Below are 23,050 nucleotides of genomic sequence, written 5' to 3' on the forward strand. Positions count from 1 at the left end.
CAAAATTTGTGGGCTCAGGACTGCACGGCAGTTATGAACTCCGGCGGAGCAGCTCTATATGTAATAGCTCCCAATTTGAAAGATTTTTTATATAAACGCTTTAAAAAAATATGAGTAACAGTTGAATATATGTGAAACATGGTGGAAATGTTTTATTTCATTCAAAAAATTCTTACTTTAAAAAAAAATTCGCGAAAAACGGCTAAAAAACAGCGTTCTAATGTGGTTTCCCCCCTTAAGTTACCTAGAGGCATGTGTCAATATTCCCAAGCAGCACTTAAGCTTATCTTGACATCACTGTAATATTACATTGGAGATTTGTCATATTACACTGTAATATTACAGTGATCTTACTGAGATATCAAAATGTCCGCCTGGAGGTAATATTACGTTTTATATTAAGAGAATATTACCTGGTAATATTAAGGTAATATTACTTGGTAATATTAAGGTATAACATTACACTGTAATATTAACGTAATGTTAAGGTAATATTCAGATAAAATTAGAATAATTTTATAATTTAGAAAAAAACATTTCACAAAGCTGAACTTGAACCCTAAACCTTGTGCACAGTAATCAAGAGTCTTACTACTGAGCCAAACTTACTTATATAGTGTATTAAGATTTTTGATGAAATATAAAGAACTTTAAAAAAACTTACAAAGATTATATGGCTCATTTCATTTAAAAGGTAAAATATAGTCTTCAGGAAAATTAAAATGTGAATTTTCGATTTTGTATTTGTAATCAAGTTTTCTATATTATTTAATGTTTTAAAAAATCGAAAGGAATAGTGGTTATAACATTAGACGTAAATATTTTTTTAATGGCAGACAGTTTTTTAGCAGAATATGATCACTATTGTTTGGTTTTTGTTCAACTTTATTTTTTTAAATAAATGAACTTTCTTCTTTTTTTGTGTAAATGTTAAGATGCGTTTATATAAATAAATATAAGTTATATTGCGTGGACAACAAACTTGTTTTGTTTTTATACAAAAAAATAAGAGAAGATTGGTTACAGTACTTCGGGACAGTAGGGGACATTTGAAAAAGAAACAGTATATAAAAAAGAACAAATTATTATATTAAAAATATCTATACTATATTCATATAAATAACTTCTTATATCATATAAAACCAAGTTCCTGTTTTTTATACATTGAATTTAAAAACTTTTACCTACATAATAAGAATAAAGCTATTGTACGGGACAGTAGGGGACATTTTGCTCTTTTCTTGACTCACAACATAAGTATGTTATTCAGAAAGCAACGGAAGCTGCCAGATTTCTTAAAGAATTAAAACTTTTTGCTAATAATTGAGTGATAAGAGATTTAAAGTAGTTACTTACCATTTTACAGTAGTGGACAACTATGATACAACCGTTAATCAATTATTTTTTTGCTCCACTATATAATTTGTAAGATAGAGACCAAAACATTCTAATTGCTTTGATGTTTTGAGGTTATTCATTTATTATTGTAGCATCAGTAAAACAGTGAGTGTAAACGCGTAACCTATTCGTAGTGAGTGTGCAAAAATGAATTCATTTTGGCAGAATATAAAATATGAAAATAAGTAAAATGTTTTTAATCATTTCTTAAAATGGTATTCTTGAATTTTATATGAAGTAATTAATGAATTTTAAAATTTAAGGTTTAGAGATTATAAAGAATTTTTGTTTAAATCTAATACAAAAGAATGTATATATTAATTATTAGAGGCAATGTAGTGCAAGTGCCTCGAGGACAGGGACAGTAGGGGACATTTAGTCTGCTTTTTAGTCTGTCATTTCGTTTTAAAGCACCTCAAAGTTCTTCTATAAGTTAATAAAAAATTAGAGTATGTTAGATATTAATCAAATAAACCAAACAATATTAATTTGCTAGCTAAAAACTTTTTTTTTTTAGCAAGGGACATAGATTTTACATTTTAAATGAAATGAGCCATATACCGTCGAGAATCTTAATACACTACAAGTAAGTTTGGCTCAGTGGTAAGACTCATGATTACTATGCACATGGTTCAGGGTTCGAGTCCAGCTTTGTAAAATGTTTTTTTTCTAAATTATAAAATTATTCTAATTTTATCTGAATATTACCTTAACATTACGTTAGTATTACCAAGTAATATTACGTTAATATTACGTTAATATTACAGTGTAATATTACGTTAATATTACCAAGTAATATTACGTTAATATTACAGTGTAATATTACCTTAATATTACCAGGTAATATTCTCTTAATATTAACAACGTAATATTACCTCCAGGCGGACATTTTGATATCCCAGTAAGATCACTGTAATTTTATAGTGTAATATGACGAATCTCCAATGTAATATTACAGTGATGTCAAGATAAGCTTACGTGCTGCTTGGGATTGTTCAATTTTTTTCAAATTTTTAGAAATATTTATTTCAATATCTTGATTAATTTTCCGCATTAAGACTGATTTTTAAACTTCGCCAAAATAAGAACCACCCTAAGAGTGACATATACTTATTCCACACTCTGTATAATATATAGTATGTAATATTTATATCTTTTATAATTGCTAAATTCTCATAATTGCAAGATATTTTAAGCTACAATTTTCTCTTACTGCAAACTGTCGTCATCAATTGCAAGAACTATAAATTCAGGAACCAGAAATGGAACAAAGAGGGCAAATATTTTTCATCTTGAAATAAAATGTTTAAGACGCTTTTAAATTTTTTACACGGAAAAAATGTTGGCCTCAGTTGCATTGTTGGTTCTACAATGCATACAATTATAAGAAAAGGCAAGAGATATGTATTTGTTCACAAAAACAGACTTTTAATCCCTTATTAAAAAACTAAATCCAACTAAAATTTCTCGAGAATGCACTATTAGTTTATTTGTTAAATATTAAGGGAAGGCAATTTCCAACTACATTATGGAATTGAATTGTGAATTTTACAAACATTTTTAGAGGGTTAACTTGAAAACTGTAAGAGTCATTATCACATAACTGGACAACCTATTCTGGAGTTTCAAAATCTTAATTTTATATTATCATGTTTTTATTAAAGAGTCTATGAAAAACCTTATAAATATTTGAATGGTAATAAAGTAAAAAAGAACATATATTTTATAACATATTTGTGTTAACGATATTTTACCCAAGCTATATTTATAAAAAATTATTATTATTTATTTATTTAAAATAAATTCGAATTTATTTGAAGCTCAAACCCTTGACTTGTACATCTCCACACATAACAAATCTTAGAGAAATTTACTTTTACAGTTTTCAAAGTTGAGCCCTTTTAAAAATTCCTGAATATCCGGATGTTGTGAGGGTAAAAAATGAATTTTAAAAACAAATTCCAGAAGAATAGTAAAAATTAAAGTTTAAAATCGACAATATTTTTCTGGGTTCAATATAATTTTTATGAAATTAGCAATTAATAATATCTTTTAATTTTTACGCAAAATAAAATAATTTTGGTGTATATTAAGAATAATTCAATGACATAGCTAAAACTAGAAATTGAAGCTCTCTTTGCAATTCTTCTAAACACTATTTAATTAAGGCACTTATTGAAACACATTTTACGTTATTTATAATAGTTGTGAGAAAAATATGCGACTGTCTAGATATAATAATAAAATTTATAATTACATTTCATTGCCTGTGCTTTTTATTGGTAAATTTTGAAAGACAAGCTGGTATCGTTTGCTGATATGTATTGTTCTTTTTTGTATTTTTATACTTTTGAATACTATTTTAAAATAATATTTGAGTATTTACATATTAAATGCACTTTTTTATTAAAATGAGAATAGTTTGATTAAAATCACGGAGAAAAGTTTGTCAATTCAAGAAGAATGCTTTTTAAACACAAATTTTTTTAAATTAAAAATTAGTTATAGAGGTTCTAACTATATGTATTTCATTTATTCTGCTTTTGGAGTGCACTCAGTGTTAAAACTGAGTTAATCCTGATTGGTTGTAAAATAATAAACTGTTTAACGATAAAACGATGTTAATGATTAAATTAATATTTGATTAATTAATCAAGTAATTTTAAATAGCATATATTATTATAGTTAGATTATAATTAACAGCAGTTCGCAAAAAATAGTGCTTGTAAACGCAAATAAGAAAGCGTATTTTTGAATTGACAAAGTCTTGTTTCATTGTTTTGAAAGTCATCTGTTTCTCCATTTTCGCACCAACAGTAAACTTTAAGTTTTACTCGATTCAAAATTTAGACCCTCCAGTCTGCTAAATAGTAAATCAAATGGGCACCTACCCAAAGAGAAATCGTCAATTAACTTGACATCAATTTTTACTATTATAATCAATGATCAAAATTTTTCATAAATTTGAGGTAAATTTGCCAATTTTTTAAAAGTGTTAATTACTTGCAGTAATTAATATTATAATATTTTATTAAATTAATTTACCTGTATATTAGATTTGGTGAAAGACAAAATTTCTAAATATGATAAAGTGTAATAGAAAAGTTGTGACGCTTCAGTGTGAAAAGGACCATACGCGACAAAAATTACTTCACTGAGAAAACTGGAGTATTGAACTAAACATCTGGAGGGACAAATCGTTCATATTTGAGAGTTAGCTATTGGATAACAATCTAAATGTTCAAATACACCATTGACAGATTCGTGCCATTTCTCTTGGAGGGAAAATGAGTTTATAACAGAGGGACAAATTAACCATCTTGAGAAATCCCTTCCTTATCCGGTGCGAAATGAATAAATATGGCAACCTAACCCCTAAATTAAATACATAAAATATGTCAGAAAAATAATTTCGCGCGCATCAGATCGTACACATTTTCTGCGCAACTTTTAACTCTCAGATAGAATGGGAGAGAATATACAAGTAGATTTCCATTATCAATTCAAAATTTATTTTAGAAGGACTATTTAACTCTCTTCATAAGCAAAGGAAACATACACTTTTTGAACCTCTGAATTTGACTCTTCAGTTTTCTCAGTGTTGGGAAATAAAAAATCTTCAAATGGAAATTTTAAAATTAAAAGTTTATAGAAAATTATCTTCAAAAATTTAATTTAGTACTGAAAAATATTATCGTCAAATCCAATCAGATATCAAATCTGCAATTAGAATTAAAGTATATTGTTTCCAATTACGCTACATGTTTTTTGTAAGCATCTTAATGGAAATTTCAGTTTCATACTACAAAACTACTATCACAGATTGTATTTATTTGTAAAATGTCAAAGAATAATTTTCTATAGTTAGCATTTTAAATTTTTCAATTGCCATTGCTAAAATAATAATATATGAATAATAATTTTGGTTTATGTGAAAGTAGTCCTCTAATGTCTATAACATGCCTCTAAAATGAAGATACAGGTGCAAAGTTGAATTAGATTAATTTTGAAAATTTCGAGCGTAAGAAGGTTCAAAAGAGAGTCTAAATTTTGACTCCGGTAATTTCGTAAATTATTATTCTATAAAGTAAACTAATTGACTATCGTATAAGACTATTCAAGTTCAGGTAACTTGCTGGCAGAAAATCGGAGTAACATTTAAATTTTAAAAATAGAAAAACTGAATGAACCATTTTTTGAGCAATAATTTTATTATTCGACGATTAATCAGATGTCGCCGAATTGTCGATGGAATGTCCGTGTCTATAATCACCCTTCTTAGAATGAATAGAAGACTAGTGACACTTCAAAAGATATGAGTATACAAATGTCCACCTTAACTATTTCGAGTAATACCTATACAGCTCCACTCTCACCTTGCAGGAACTTCATCCTTGTCACGCGCGTCCAATATTTCCACTTCTCACTAAAGATTTCCGGTTGTCGAATGCTAATCCCTTCTAATTTTGAATGAGAAGGGGTTGTTCACCCAAGAACAAACGGTCATTGCCTCTCAATACAAATTTATACTACACTTCATAAAACCAGAATATTTATTTCAATTTTCAGTTCATTTTATTTCATTACTTATTTAGTTGTTTCAAAAAATATCTGTTTATGAAATAAAACTAATTCTTAGAAAAGATAACCCAGTAAATAGTACATTACATTATAAGGGCAGAAAGTTCGAAATTCCTGCACTGCGCGAAATGATGCCCGAGGCGAAGCCGAGGGCATCATCGCGTAGTTTAGGGCTTTCGAATTTCTGCCCGTGTAATGTATACTATTTTTCTTTATATCCGGTCGAAAGTACGCTCGTTAATTTATGTTTTAAGAAAATTGCAACTGTATTTCACTTGACAGCCGGCCATCTTTATTTACTTTCGGCCCCGCTTCAACGCCTTTAGCGGACACTCGTGAAGCTCTGGTTTTTTCTCTGTCTCTCTCTTGCAAACAATATTCGCCTGCCCCGACATTTGATGCACGAGCGAAGCGAGTGCTTCTGGTCGGGGGCAGGCACGAAAAAAAATGTAAAAGATAAATTAATATTATACTTTTAAAAGAATTTTCCTGTTGGTACAAAATTAATTTTATGCTTCTAAAATTCTAAACGTTCTAATGAACACAATTTCATTATTTCTTCAAATTATTGAAATTTTATTATAACATTTTGGCACGTATTGAAAAAGAAATTAAAAAATTTTTAATTATTTTATTTTTGTTTTTAATGTTTATTAAAATAATTTTTGAAAATAATTATATCAGCAAAAGCTTTCGTTCATTTCAATATTCGGAGCTTGTGGATAATAAATTTATAAAGTATAAAAAGTTTTCTTGATAATTTTTTTTCTCATTTTATATTGCGATAACAATTACTCGTTAAATTGTCATTGAATTGGAAATTTTCTTATTTACCGACAGTGGTGTTTTTACCGACAGATAATTCTTTTACTCCCGCTGTAATAGAGGTTGGGTATGAAAATCAACCAAAGCACAAATGTTTGACTTTCTGCTGTGAAATCGCAGAGGGAAGTACGTACTTTCGACCGAGGTATGAAGAAAAAGTATTAGAACTCTCGGTTTTACTCACTGGCGTTGACACTCAACTAATGTAAAATCATAAAAATGACGAATGGGGTTGAATGCGTTAATCGCTCAAACTGAATACGTCGTCTGTTTTCACAAACTTATTAAGAAAGATTCATTGATTAATGCACAAATAATGATTGATTTTAACACTAAAAGACTGTAGAAAAGTGGAATCAATCAATGAATTTTTATCAATGAACTTGTGAAAACCGAAGACGCATTCACCATCCAACTAAAGCCGTAATTTTCATGATTTGGATGGATGCAAAGTCAATGAGTAAGACTCAGAGTTCCAATACTTTTTTTCTTACTGCGAATTTAATCTTAAGGAAAGAACAAATAATTTTAATTTTTGGGATTATTAATAATTTGAAATCCACTAGAAAATAGTTTTATCTGATTCAAATAAAAGTTTTCTTAGTTTATTACTTTTTTCAAAATCAAAATCATCCTCAACTTTTTTTATATAGCTAAATCAAAATCTTAAAATAACTTCTTTGACTGTCCCTATTTGAATGTTTAGAAAAGAGACAATTGAATTTCTAGATAAAGAGATCTTTAGATAAATTTAATACAAAACGGGAATGTTTACCTTGCGGGGTAAAATTATTATCATCATTGATATAAAACAAATTATCTTTCTTTGGTTTCATATACATATATATATGAATATAAGTCACCAAGAGAAAATCCTGGTAATCGTTTTGTCTCTGGGTTTTTAAATCATGTTTAATACTTTTCTGAACAAACTGGTCACGTGACAAGCTATATCCTAATACTCGTGACGAATCTTCATAAATGCAAGAAACTCCACCTGCTCAGATCGCACGTCCTTTGATTTCAGGGTCGCCAGATGTCCTCCCTCGGTCAACTGTAGAGAGCCTGAGAGCTTGGAGATTCTTTTCCGTTTTCCAGGGTCATCCCTGAAAATAATTGACTTGGAACCAAGAGTTTATTATCGTATCTCATCAGCGATTAGCGTAAACATTACTGCTGAGTATAATAATGTTGGTTCCTTTTTCGGGATCGTTACGTCCTCCGAGGAGGAGGGCGCACAGAAGGCGTCATATGCTTAGCGATGGTCTCTTTTTTCGGTCCTTGGTGGTATTTTTGCCGAATATTGTGCCCAATACCCTCGAAACCGAATGTACCCCGAGCTTTCTTCTTATAGGTAATGCACGCAGGAGTTGTACGGAACGAGCTTCCCTAAGGAGGGCTTGAAAGGCAAGGGCCGCACCTGCAGGACTCTCTGCGGCACTGACCTCGTAAAATTGACAGCCATGGGCCAAGGATAACTGTTGACCCTCGTCCACACACACCTCACTGAAACAAAAGAATTACAGAGCGTGTTTAACTATTTGGTACTTAAAATTTTCATTGCGGTGAGTTATTCGAATCTGAGGGTTTATTTCTTTTATTTTATTTTTTCTCAGGGAAAGCTCGAACATGGGAGATTAAACATGGTTTAATGACATGAGAGACATGGTCATTAAACAATGTGAAGAAAAGTTCTTCTCATCCTCTCACAGTACCCGAAAATCGAAAATTAAAGTTAATTAGTATGTTCTTCATAAATTTTTTGCTTGCGGAAGAAATTTCAGTTTCATTTTGGGGCTGAAAGTAAGTCGAAATGTACAGTTGGACTGTAGTTTTTCCAATATTGGATACCGACATATATATACAAGTAAAATTGCTTAGATATCTTGAAATTAACTATAGAAAATCAAATAAGTATTCAAATTTTTCCCTTTCATCCAAATTTTCAATACAATATTAAAATAATGTTTAGATCTTTTCTTTCCGAGTACCCGCTAAGTCATTACACGTTAACAAAAGCGTGCCTTTAAAATAAATTGGTTTTTAAGGGTAAAATTGAAAACTATTCGAAAAATAAAAACTGTGTTTGAGTGTGAAAATAACGATATTTGATTTTTGAACATTCCATTATCCAACTTCAAGTTCTGGCTTACACTAAACACGGTTAGAAAAAAATAGAAATTCGCATATAATAAAGCTTAAAAACTCCTCTTTGAATGTAGACTACGTAGATTATAAAATATTAAGCGGGTCAAAAAATATTAAAGGTTCTAAAAAGATCTGTACGTTCGACTAACGAACCATAATTCAGGCAAAACAGTCGCCCGATTATTATAAACGAGATTCTTTAAATAAAACTAAAATTTAAACAAACTTTATAGTTATTTTTTATTAAAAATTATTATTTTAAATTCAATTTAGTACAATTAACATTTAATAATTTTTCAAGATTATCTCAAATTTTGTATATTTTATTTTCAAATATATAACATTAGATGAGTCTTGGAACAATTCAACTTGAAAAAAACAACAGCTCCTGATATAAAGATATTAGGATCTGTTAACTTTTTTTATTAATTCTTTAAAAATATAAATGCAATTAAAGATCTTCATGTATTTACTTCCACAATTAACAGGCGGTTAATAAAGGCGAAATTGAAAGGGTGTATCTCAGCTACAGCAAAGGCTGAATGACGTCAATAATAAAAAATTACTAATTGTATGTAAGTCACAGATCTCTTTAAAATTAAAGAAATAAAGCAGAAAAAAGAATACCATAAAATTTTGGTAAGGCCTATGGTCCCGATGTTCAACCATACAACAATCCAAAACACACATCAAAGTTGTGTCTTTAAAACTTTCAGCTTGGAGAAAGGACAGATTTGAGTTCTATACCTTCTAGTACGAAGTACTATTCTGTTGACTTTTCTGCACTTGTAGAGTATTTTTAAATAGTTTGTTATTTTGAAGAAGAAAGTCCAAGTGACTATTGTCCTCTTTTTCTTTAACGTCTTGTCATTTCTTGAGAATGGACAGAAGGTATAACTTTTTTACATTAATTCCGATCTTAAATGATCGTGTTAAGGTATTAGAGTGGTTGCGCGAAATAGAATTAATACCAAGTGAGAGGCTTTGCAAAAAACACAAAAAATATGACTGTAGATGAATCGCGTTTAGTTTGCGGTTTATTTGTTTGTCAGAAATTCGGAAAATATAATCATAATTCTTTAGTTGCAATTGATACTTGGTTTGAGAATAGCCGCACATCTGCAGCGACAGTAATGCTGATAACTTATTGCTTTGCAATTAAGATGACGTTCATTTAAACAATTCGCGAAAGTTCCACGATAGAAAATCAAGCTGTATCAAGTGAAACTATATCTGATAGGTTTTCATATTGTCGGGAAGTGTGCATGCATGCTCTCGATATAGCTTTTCAAAAAGAAGGACAAATAGGTGGAGTTGGTGAAACAGTGGAAATCGATGAATGCAAAATTGGCCGTAGAAAATATGAACGTGGTCGTGTCGTTGAAGGATCTTGGATCCTAGGGATGATCCTTCGAGGGCATCCTAGCAAATATCGATTAGTGATTTGTCCCGATAATAAGAGAGACAAGGAAACTCTAATTGCGTTAATAAAAAAACACATTGCTCCTGGCACTCAGATACAGACTGATTGCTGGAAGGGATATGTAGATCTTGAAAGCCATGGCTACAAACACCTTACAGTCAATCATTCTGAAGAATTTGTCAATTCAGAAACCGGCGCGCACACGCAAAATATTGAATCGTCCTGGCGTTGGATGCGGATGAAATCTTTATCGCAGGGTGGAGTTCGAAAAGATAATTTCCCTGTCGAAAAAATTGGAACAAAGAGCGTTTAAATAGTGTTTTATAAAATGTTTATTCCATGTGAATTGCGTGTTTAAGAACACAATAAATGTGTTTGATGCGTGTATATTGGAACGTTTCAGTGTTTCATAAACACTTATTTCATTAGTCAGTGAACTTAATGTTCTCAAAACACTGTATGAACCCTGTTATGTATGTCAGAAAAGTGTTTAATGAGTGTTCTTACTGAATGTTGGAAATGTGTTTTAATAGTATTGTATGAACCATTTTCAAACTACGAATTCTATGCTTAAATTGTGTTCATACTGTGTGTAATCGTATAAGTGTGTTTCAAGATAGTGCATTCTGTGTTTAACTAGAATAAAACTATTTTCAAACACTTATTAAACCTTCTATTGTTGGTCACATTTTCGACAGGGTTAGCTGATCATTTGTGCGAGTTCATGTGGCGCCGTCGTGTACACAAATTAAACATTGATCCTTTTTTACAATTAATTAAAAATATTAAATTGTTATATCCTGGTAAAAAATAAATATGAAAAAGTTTAAAGGATTTAATAGAAATTATTAATATTAAAAAATGTGTAAACTGATAAAAATTGACAATTTGATTAATAAAATGGATATAAAAATACAAAAAAATAAAAATGAAATAAAAAATACAAAAGAAAGATTTAATAGAAATTATTAATATATTAAAAAATGTATAAACAGATAAAAATTGACAATTTGATTTAAAAAAATGCATATATAAATAAAAAAAAATACAAAATACAAAAAAAATATAAAATAAGATACACTGTAAAAAATGCCAGAGTAATTTTACACCGTCCGACGGTGGAAAAAAGTTACCACACCGTCCCACGTATTAATATAACCTAAATTATGTGTTATTTTATAACCTCAAAGTAAAAAAACCCGAGTCGTGTAAAATTACCAATGCGGAGTGTGAATTTGCCTGAATGTAACAAATTTCTATTTCTATTTTTTTCTTTTTATGAATAAAATGAAATACATTTTTACACAAAAATTAACTTTTATTAAATTTTATATTATTCTAATCAAATACACACTAAAAAAAAAGTTTTACTTTCAGCCTATTTTTGAGGCTGAATTTATGATGTAAACGGAGTCAGCCCCGTTAAACAAGGACAGACTTATGTGAAATACATGGGCTGAATTTAAGGTGTAAACGGAGTCAGACTTTTTTTTTTACTGTGTAATATACACTTTTTTTTACATAAAATTAACTTTCTAATTTCACATTATTCTAATAAAATTCTAATTTGAAAATGGAAAATAAACACAATTAGTTCATTTGAACGTACTAAACTTTGGAGAATCGACACTTTTTTTACATAAAATTGACTTTAAAATTTTATATTATTTCAATAAAATATAAATTTAAAAGTAGAAATAAATAAACAAAAATAAAAAGCGTAGGAATAAACTTTGGAGAAAATCCTTCCCATTTGTGTTCCAATCTGAAAATAAGAATTCTTTGCACTACAACCAACAACATGGAGTAAAAAAACCCACCACTGTTAAATTTATCGAGGTTATGTTAATTTACAATACGTTATTAATAAACCCTTCAAACGGGTGGTAACTTTTTTCCACCGTCGGACAGTGTAATTTTACACTTTCTTTCAAATGTCGTGAAATTTATGGGTGATTCTACAAAAGAGGGAATTTTGATGTCTGAAGCATGTTTTGTATATTAATTTTGGAAAGAATAATTTTACTTTTAATGGAAATTGTAAATCTTAATGGTTTCTATTATGGCACAGAAAAAAAACCGACGAAAAAAAATATTTTTTTGCAAAAAATACACATTATAGTGCTAAATTCTCATTCGTCTGGCATGTCCCTTTGGGAGAATGACAGTTCATATTGAGAATAAATATCACTTTTCAAATGTTTTGCGGAAATTTCATACTGAATTAGTAATTTTGAATAGTTGTAGATTACTAATATGGAAATAATTATGATGTTTCTCTATATCTTATTTATAAAATATCTTCGCGAAGTTTGTCCCCTGAATTTTTTATCATTCGTCTGGCAGTGCAAAAAATGTAAAAATTATTAAAAATCAACATTCTGATGAAGTGACTGTTCGTTGTAGTTGTTAATCAAACTAAACTAAATGTGATACCAATCGGGTTTTATTGAATCTTCTAATCTATTAACCAAGATGTCTCAATTTGTGACGGAGATTGTGTTGTGACCAGACAAATTCTCATTCGTCTGGTTCTCATTCGTCTGGCACTTTTGAGATAGGATGTATACTATATCACTAAAAATAGCGTAAAACTAACAATTTTCAACTATTGTTCGATTTTCTGGTCTCAAAATAATCCTAATTAAATTTGCAAGAAATTGCTATAACTGAATTTTCAATTTTCATTTCGCATAAATAATTATATTGACATAAACAAACAAATGGAATAAGTATTTTTTTATATGAATAAAGTTTAGCCCACTAAAATCAAAGTAGTTCTTTATTATTAGACACTTGAACTTACTTTTACAATTCTATGATTTGTGAAATTGTGCTTATAGAAACAAATAGACCATCCGTAATTTGTTATAAACAATTATTAATTAAATTACAACCAAAATTAATTAAACCGATGACTTTTATTGATCCTCGTAAAAATCGTTACTTGGGGGTTTTCGTGGTTGCTGATTAAGAATCTAATGTCAGTTTTTAAAATTTTTCAATTCAAAATGGCGGATCCAATATGGCTGACGATTTTGGAGAAACTTAACATATTCGTCTGAAAATCGTTACTCGGTGATTTTCTGTTTCGCTTATTACCAATCCGAGGTCAACTTTTTTCAAATTAACCATTGTTTTTACAATTTGTTTAAACAATTTAATTATGTTTTTTAGTTCTACTACTATATTTATAGTTCATACATGTATAAAAATAAATAAATAAATTTTAAATAATTTTTAATAATCATAATTAATTAATTAATTACAATTTATTATTATTATTATTAATTATTAATTACTTAAATAAATTAAATAAAAATAAATTAATAAATTATTAAAAAGTAAATTCAAAATTAAACTCAACGTTAAAAACTAGAGGTGTACTCAAAGTATTTAGCATTCGATTTTTTCGGGTACTCGATTTCTTTTCAGTCCTCGGAAATTTCCCTATGCATCAAGTATTCCGTATTTTAAATAATCTTGAACTATCTGATTCAAAAGTTGCGAAAATGGTGGTAACTTGTAAATTGTTAGTTCTAATTTTTCCTCTAGGTTATTAACTTATTTAACGTTTAAATATATTTTACAAAATCAAATTTAATAAAAATCGAACAATTTTTTTAAAATTCATTTAATTAGATTCTTAATCAGCGATCTCAAAAACCCCCGGGTAACGATTTTTAGACAAATACGATCAGTTTTTTCAAAAGTCGTCCGCCATATTGGATCCGACATTTTGAATTTTGAAAAACTGACATTGGATTCTTAATCAGCAACCCCGTAAACCCCCGAGTAACCAATTTTATAAAAATCCATTAATTAATTTTTATGTTAATGTGAATTTTCTTGACACGATTTTAATTCTCTGGATAAATTGTTTATAAATAACCATAACTTTTGTAATTTTTAATATTTTGTCTGGCCACTTATGGATGTCTTTATTAGTATCCCAGCAAACACGTTATATAAGTATTCTATAACAGTGAGGTTACAGTGTTATAGAACATTTGTTCCTAACTAGTTATAGATCTGTGATAGAACCTGATTGTAACAGAGTTCTAGAACATAGTTACAAGTTAGTTACAGAATAGTTCTGTATTATGCTTATGTCACAGTTCTATCACAATGTGATGTAAGACCGGTAAGAGTTACATAACTTTAATGTCGCAAATTTTCTGTAACTGTTGTTCCAACCTTGTTCTATAACTGTGTATGAACATTGTTGTGTAATTGGTCTAAACATCTGTTGCAATGCAGTTCTGTAATATACAGTTTAACATTGTCCGAACAATGTTAAACTCTTCTAACAAATTTGGTGTAGTTCATATTATTTTTAATATAATATAATATAATTCGTAATAATTTATAAAAAATACCTATATGGGTGATTCTTCATTAAGTGGTCACTTTTGCTTCCCCTCTGTTTCCTATTTAATAACTTGAAAAATTGTTATCTAATCTACTTCAAACTTTTGCATAATTAATCTTCAATATGTTTTTTAGTAATATCATAATCGAAAAAATTTTTTAATTAAAACAAAAGTTGTAATTCAATTGCATATGTTCAAAAAATGCACATTTGTCGTTTCTCCACACATGAATCATGAAGTTTAATATGTTTTATTTTGCACAAACTTTATTTTAAACGTTTTTTTATTTATTCTATTCGAAAGTTCATCTCAAAAACTAAGTTTTAGTGTGTCGTTTTCTAATTTCCATTAAAAAATCTGTGTAAAAATATTTTTTTAATATTTTCCCCAATCTTTTTTTATTTAGAACTGGAGTTTACAATTTCATTGATTTTCATTAATTTTATTACCTTTTTTAGTGCGATTTTATTTGCCATTAATATTATTAAGTTAATAAGTTGTATTTATGTTAAATTTGGAAAAAGAAATATAATTTTTAGATTTAAAACTACAAAAGTTACTATTATTTTATAGCGTATTTTAATGGTATGTAACTCCATACCCGACAAAATTGCCGAATTCTAAATGTATAAAAAAAAATAAAAATAATAGTGATTTAGAGTAAGCAAATCTCTTTAATAATCTGCAAAAATTGTTTATTTTTATGAATTTTTACGGTTTCAATGAATTTTTTTCTTTGATTTGTAAACTCCAGTTCCTAATTTCGTTTCGCGTAATGGAAGTGTTTTGTTTTCTTGAATAAATATTATTAACCTCGATTAACCTGTATCAAAACAAGTAATTTCAATAACAGGTATGAGTAAAAATATTATTTATTTATTTATTAAAGCAGTTTAAAGTAATTATTTGCTTATTTACACTATTTATAATTATTCACAGTCGAAAATTAACTTTTTCAAATAAATTATTTAACCTTTAAATTACAAATTTTTAAATTGTTTGTATATAAAACTAAAGAAAGAATTAAACTCAAATATCTATAAAATAATCATTTTCAAGCTTTATTAAAAAGATCTAAATAAAAAATTTCCAAAAAATTTAATTAAAAAAGAAAATTTTAACATATTCAAAAGTTACCACTTTGTGGAGAATCACTCATATAGTAATTATTGACAACAAATTGCTTTCTTATTTCTTTTATACTACTATCAGTAGCATTTTTTACTCTATCTTTAAATTTTCTTCAGTTTTATTATTTTTCTAGTGACTATTTAAACAATATTATTATGTATAAAAGTCTCATAAATGTTTTAAAGGTGCATGTAATGTAATCGAGAATGTAATTATTCGTTAATTGTTTGACATTATTATTATTCGTAATAGCAAATTTTTTTGATAAATTAATTTCACAAAGAATTTTGTAAAATCTATTTATATTTAAATGAAAAATTATAGAATATAAGTTTGTTATAAAAATGTAGAAACTTCATTAATTAAGCTTAAATTTATTGCTTTAATCTTTCATTTAAAAAGTAATTTTTAAGCCTTTCCTTATGCTTGTAACTTTGAAAATTTACATTTTTCAATTAACATTATTAAATATAATGTATATTATACATAACATAATTATACTATTGTTGCAAATACAGTATCCTTTTTCAAGTTACAAAGCACATTTTCATAGTTCCTTCGTTATATATGTAAATTCTAAACTTCCTTTCATGAGCCTCCGTGGCGCAGTTGGTAGAGCGTTTGATTTATAATCCACTCCTAGCTGCGTCTTGCGTTCGAGACCTCGTGGTTGTAAATATTTAAATAAATAGCAAAACAAATTTTCTTCGACATGTATAAATATTCCGGGTATGTATGACATGCGAGAACAGCGTGGAATATTTTTTTAATTTTAATTAAAATATTTTTTAATGACAGATATGAGTAACAGAAATTTGTAACTGTTCTAGAACTGTGACAAGTATCTTCGTCACCATGTTACAGATCTGTTACTTAACTGTGACAACCTTCTGACTACGACATTTTGCGTACCCAGTGAGTCCCCTGTGAGTCACCAGTTACATCACATGTTCTTCAATTATTTGTCACAGTTCTGTAACAGTGTTTGCTGGGTACCATTAACTTGAAGTTAAAATACTTTTCAGACCTTAAATGAGAAAAAAATGTTGTGTCCAAATTTTCTTGATTTTCGTCCTTCGTTTGTAGAATCACCCTTATGCGAATTACACTGTGCCACCGTGTAAAATAATCCAATGAAGGTTATGTTACCTTTTCGGACATTGTAAATTTACTACTTCCCATTGGTTATCCAAAGTGTAAAATTAAACGATCTATGTTATTATATTCTGGCATTTTTTACAGTGTAAAATTTACAAAAAAAGCACTTTAAAAACCATTATTCAACCTTCCCGTGGTAAAGTGCGTAAGTAAGCAACAATGCTGAAACTAATGGAATAATGGTAATAGAGTAAATAAAACAATAATAATAAAAAAAATTTAATAAAACAAAAATTTTTTTTTTGTTTTTTATTGTTTTTACCATGAAATTTAAATTTGCGCAAATTTTATTAACTTTATTTTGTTAAAATTACATGTCCTTTTAGTTGAAAGTATTTTTTTTAACAATTTTTATGGTATTTTATGGTTTTTTGCATTTTTCTAATGTTTTTCAAAAGTTATTAGATTTTCTTGAAAATGGTTACTCGGGGGTTTTTAGGGTCGCTGATTACGAATCTGATGTAACTTTATTAATATTCAAAATAGCGGATCCAATATGGCGGAAACATTTTTTAAAAGTGATTGGATTTACTTGAAAACAATTACTCGCGGGTTTTTGGGGTCGCTGATTACGAATCTGATATCACTTTTTCAAAATTCAAAATGGCGGATCCAATATGGCGGACAATTTTTTAAAAAGTAATTGTATTTGATTGAAAATGATCATTCGGGGGTTTTTGGGGATGCTAATTACGAATCTGACTTCAGAACAATATTATGTTTATCCTCCACGTCCGTTAGCCGTCAACAAAATTTTATTGACGTTGCCCAGCTGTTACCACAAGGAGGTCGACATGCAAAAAAGCTACTTTTTTTAATTTTATTAAACAATTTTATTAATCAACGATAATTATGCCACTTATATAATTATGACATTTTTTATGCAATGATAAAAAAGAGACTAACACTACATGTGGTTTGATTGAAAACAAGTGACGCACATATTTATGCCACATTGAATGCACAATTTTTGTGTCCTTTTGTTGCACTTTGCATGATAGTAGCAATATTTTTCGAGGCAAAATCCAAAAAAAAATTTTAAATAAAAAAAGTGGCTTTTTGCACGTCGACCTCCTTCGTGGTAAGAGCTGGACAACGTCAATAAAATTTTGTTGACGGTTAACGGACGTGGAGGATAAACATAATATTGTTCTGATGTTAGATTCGTAATCAGCATCCTCAAAAACCCCCGAATGATCATTTTCATGCAAATACAATTACTTTTTAAAAAATTGTCCGCCATATTGGATTCGCCATTTTGAATTTTGAAAAAGTGATATCAGATTCGTAATCAGCGACCCCAAAAACCCCCGAGTAACTATTTTCAAGCAAATCCAATCACTTTTTAAAAAATACGTCCCCCATATTAAGCCCGCCATTTTGAATTTTAAAAAAGCAACATCAGATTCGTAATCAGCGACCCCAAAAACCCCCAAGTAACCATTTTCAAGCAAATCTAATAACTTTTGAAAAACATTACCCGAAATTTTTTTTGGCCGTTTGCATTTTGGAAAAATGGCCATTTGCATATCCGCCATCTTGAATTTAAAAAAAAGTAATTATGGATTTTTATAGCTGAGAGCTCGAGGACGCGATATTTTGTGCTTTGGAGACCATATTCTTTAGTTTTCCATGTCAAAATAATAATTGACAAAGTTTTTTTCGTAAAAAAATGTGTTTTTTTGCAATAAAATTGTTATAAATTTTTTTGAGATAATTATAAACAAATTTTAGCTTCATATTTCGAAAGAGCAATAAATTTTACGTCGGAAATGGTATTTCCTAAAATTTTTAACTAATTATTTCATACAAAATAATAGTCGTGAAATCATGGCACATTTTGCGTCCTGGTGGGCGTTAATGGGTTAAAGGTCAATTCTGTTGCATGTCAATTATGTTAAATGTCAATTTTGTTGAATGACAATTGTGTTAAATGTCAATTCTTTCAAAATAATTATGTTTTATGTTAAATGTCAATTTTGTTGCATGGCAATTGTGTTAAAGGTCAATTCTGTTGCAAGTCAATTTTGTTGCATGACAATTGTGTTAAATGTCAATTCTGTTGCATGACAATTATGTTAAAAGTCAATTCAGTTGCCTGACAATTATGTTAAATGTCAATTCTGTTGCATGAAAATTATGTTAAATATTAATTCTGTTCCATGACAATTATGTTGTATGACAATATTATGTTAAATGTCAATTCTGTTTCATGATATGTAATTATGTTATATGTAGGGCGTTGTCGGCAGTGGCGAGACAGCGGGTATAGCGAGACACTGCGATATTTCAAACAGCTGAGTTGACAGTGTTGCTTTTTTTGGTGTAAAAGTAAAGTTTTATTCTGTTGAAGCTTTTTTATATAATACACACTTTCTGGATGTAAAATCTGTCACTATAATGCTGTCAATAGTTTTAAGCAAGTTTTAAAGTTTTATTCTTCGTATGAAAAAGTGTTTATAAAATTAAACTTTTCAAAATTTGGTTAACGGCAAATATTTTAAGTTATTAGTATGTAAGATTCCTTCAAAATTCTTAGAACATTATGCATAATAGTCCGATAGACACAATTGTAGATCGTTATTACCGTAAGTCACTGTTTCGGCAATGGCGAGACACTTATTCCTTATGGTCCGGACACTGCTTGTTTAAATCTAATAAAATAGTACATTTCTAAATGACTTCGGTATTATTTTTTTTAAGTTTTGTCGTCAATATTTTGCATAACAATAACCTAATCTTAAAGTTGCGTATGTATTTTCAAATAATCCGTAATAATAAAAATAATAATCTTAACTCTTTTTTTAGATATAAAAAAAGTAATCAATTTAAAAGGGACACAAAGGAACCCAAATGCTTTGAAATTGAAAGCCGTAAAAGACATTGTAATTGAAAAATTTGCGATTTAAAGTAATGTCTCGCCACTACCGACGTTTTTGAATGTCGGTAGTCGCGGGACATTTTTGAAATTCGGTAATAACTTTTTTTTAAGACATATGCTATCTATATTATGTAAATTTGTAAAAGATAGTCTCACTAGTCTGTCTGCACAAAAGCAGACCAAATATTCATGAAAATATGAGTCCTACAAAAAAAAAACAAAGCGTGTCTCGCCACTACCGACTCTCCCCTATGTTAAATGTCAATTTTGTTGCATGGCAATTGTGTTAAAGGTCAATTCTGTTGCATGTCAATTTTGTTGCATGACAATTGTGTTAAATGTCAATTCTGTTCCATGACAATTATGTTAAATGTCAATTCTGTTGTATGACAATTATGTTAAATGTCAATTCTGTTGTATGACAATTATGTTAAATGTCAATTCTGTTGCATGACAATTATGTTAAATGTCAATTCTGTTGCATGACAATTATATTAAATGTCAATTCCGTTTCATGATAATTATGTTAATATGTATGTTAAATGTCAATTTTGTTGCATGGCAATTGTGTTAAAGGTCAATTCTGTTGCATGTCAATTATGTTAAATGTCAATTCTGTTGCATGACAATTGTGTTAAATGTCAATTCTGTTGCACATAAATTCTGTTAAATGTCAATTCTGTTACATGTCACTTATGTCGATTGTTAATTCTGTTGCATGTCAATTCTGTTTTATATATCCATTATGTCGATTGTCAATTCTGTTGCATGACAATTATTGTGTTAAATGTCAATTTTGTTGCAGGATAATAAATTGTGTTAAATGTAAATTTTGTTACTTGACAATTGTGTTAAATGTGAATTCTGTTGCATGACAATTATATTAAATGTCAATTCTGTTAAACGTTAATTCTGTTAAATCTTAATCCTGCGTTACATGTCAATTGAGTCGTTTGTCATTTTTGTTGCATATCGATTTTGTTGCATGTCAATTATGTTAAATATTTTTCTATTAAATGACTTTTTGGTTGTTTGTCAGTTGTGTAATATTCTTGCGTCCCATGTTGAGGGGATTGTAAAATCCGAAAGGCATACAATGAAATCTTACTATACTACTTATTAACAATTGTTTACAAGTTTCTAACTTAAATACTGCATTAAATTTCCATAAATTGTTAGAACATTTATAACTAAGACCTGATAACATTCAACATTTTCTTTAATTATATTTATTATTTAATATAATATAATTTCAATAATATTTATAAATGTAAGAATTTATAGTAGAAGAAATACAGGGTTTGAGGTTCAATTAGTATTTAAAAGAAAGTTGTTAGAGTTAAATATTACTTATGCAGGAGGAAAAAGAACACTAAAGATTTCTTAGGTGCAGATTAGGTTTAAATTATACTTATCAGGAGATAAGCAGCTCGAAAAGTTCGACTCGGATAAATTATCATCAAAAAATATATTATATTATCGATTTAGTTAATAGTGAATAAATAAATTAAATCGATAAATTTGTAAAATACTTTTACAAAATTTAATATATATTCTCTCTCCATGTAATAATGCGATGATCGCCTGACCAAACTATCAAATGCTGCTAAGAATTTAGTTTTAAAAACGTTTATTGCTTAAATTTCATTTGAAAAAGTAAACAATTTTTAGCAAAATAGTTTTTTATTATTTCTGACAGTAGTAGAAATATGAAAGTGTATTGTAACTGTACAATAGTTTTTATAATTTATGTCTGAAACAGCAAAAAGAAATCGAGGTTCATATATTGCAAAGTGAAGAATTTCTTAATTACTGTAAAGAAGCTAGGTAATAGTCACGGCAAGTTCGTTAAGATAATGCACGAAGTGACAAACTATTGGCGTTAACAGCAAAAGCAGAATACATTGACAAGAAGAAGGAAGTGAAAGAGGTGTACGAACACCAATTCTAATTTCACGGCAGATTATTATTGACCTCCGATAACATAGGTAACGAATACAGTAGACTCTATATTTATAATAGTCTCAGTTCAAACTGCGCCTTATTTACTGGTTATTTACTTTCTATTTATTAACTATTTCATCCAGGGCCAGTTATGTATGGTATAGAGAAAAAGCGCGTAAGTGCAGCTTCGTGCCAAGCCTCGTATCTCAAACGGTGTTTCTGGTGACTAGAACATGCGATATTTATGGTGACAATTAAATTCACGGAACTTGTGATATTCAAGGCCGTGAAGAGATACAATGCGTGGGAGGGCTACGCCTCTTTTTAACGCGATCCTGGCGCGCGGATTCACCAACAACTGGTATAAAGCTTGTGTAGTGCACGCGTCTCTCGTATAAGATACATCGTTAATCTGTCCTCTTATTTTATACGGGCGATCCTATGCTTTATGAGGCATAGCGTTAAATCCAGCCTACTAGCTTCCTGGCAATCTTCGCGAAACGATCATCTCGCGCTCCCACGATCCTTGCAATCGCAGCAAGACATTTTGTCCTGAACCGCCAGCAACATGTGTTAAAAGTATAGTGGCTGGACTTTTTCCTTTCGACTCCAATTAAAAATTCAATCTTGAAAATGTAGAAGAGGAAATGTTTCTAACAGGTGAAAACAACACTCGAGGCTTTGATCCTTATGTTCATGGTGAAGATCAATGATTAACTATATAGGAGCAGCATTTCCTTATATGGATCATTTTCCTACTGTTGTTGTCGTCGCAGGTGAAACAGTTTGTGAGAAAAGCCTGACGCGGAGATTTTAATGTCAATAGCAAAAACTCTTCTTATTGTTATCTAATTAAGCATTAGTTTCGAGATTAATGTATTCGTAAAAGGAAAGAACATGTGTAACGCAAATGTTAGGAGGTGAGAGACTTGGAAAAAATCTATTGTACAAAATAATCCCTTGATCAGAAACTTATCTAAATAATTTAATTAGTCGATTTTATTTTCAAGTGTCACGTCCTCATGGTGAATTTGTAACAAAATTTTGCAGAGTTATATTCCTTAGATGGACTGGAGAAATAAATCATCATAAGGTAACATTTATTTCTCCAATACAACTTTCAGTAAAAAAGTAAATATTTAATAAAAATTTTATTATTTATTATTACACTGTGTGTATGGTATTGTC

General features: G+C 29.0%; 1 protein-coding gene across 3 annotated transcripts in view; it reads right to left on the bottom strand.

The window, feature by feature from the left end:
• Positions 1-6,670: 6,670 nt before the first annotated feature.
• The window catches only part of LOC122499581 (ras-related and estrogen-regulated growth inhibitor-like), a 176,396-nt gene continuing 160,016 nt past the window's right edge, over positions 6,671-23,050 (bottom strand). For 2 of the 3 annotated variants that reach the window (XM_043608025.1, XM_043608026.1), the window contains exon 6: positions 6,671-8,310. In XM_043608025.1, the coding sequence (XP_043463960.1) occupies positions 8,052-8,310 (259 nt within the window). In that variant the 3' untranslated portion in view covers positions 6,671-8,051. The remainder of the gene's footprint in view (positions 8,311-23,050) is intronic. The other variant, XR_006301347.1, reaches the window with a different exon arrangement.

The sequence above is a fragment of the Leptopilina heterotoma genome, unplaced genomic scaffold (genome assembly GCF_015476425.1).
Source record: "Leptopilina heterotoma isolate Lh14 unplaced genomic scaffold, ASM1547642v1 Lhet_17, whole genome shotgun sequence".
NCBI lineage: Eukaryota > Metazoa > Arthropoda > Insecta > Hymenoptera > Figitidae > Leptopilina > Leptopilina heterotoma.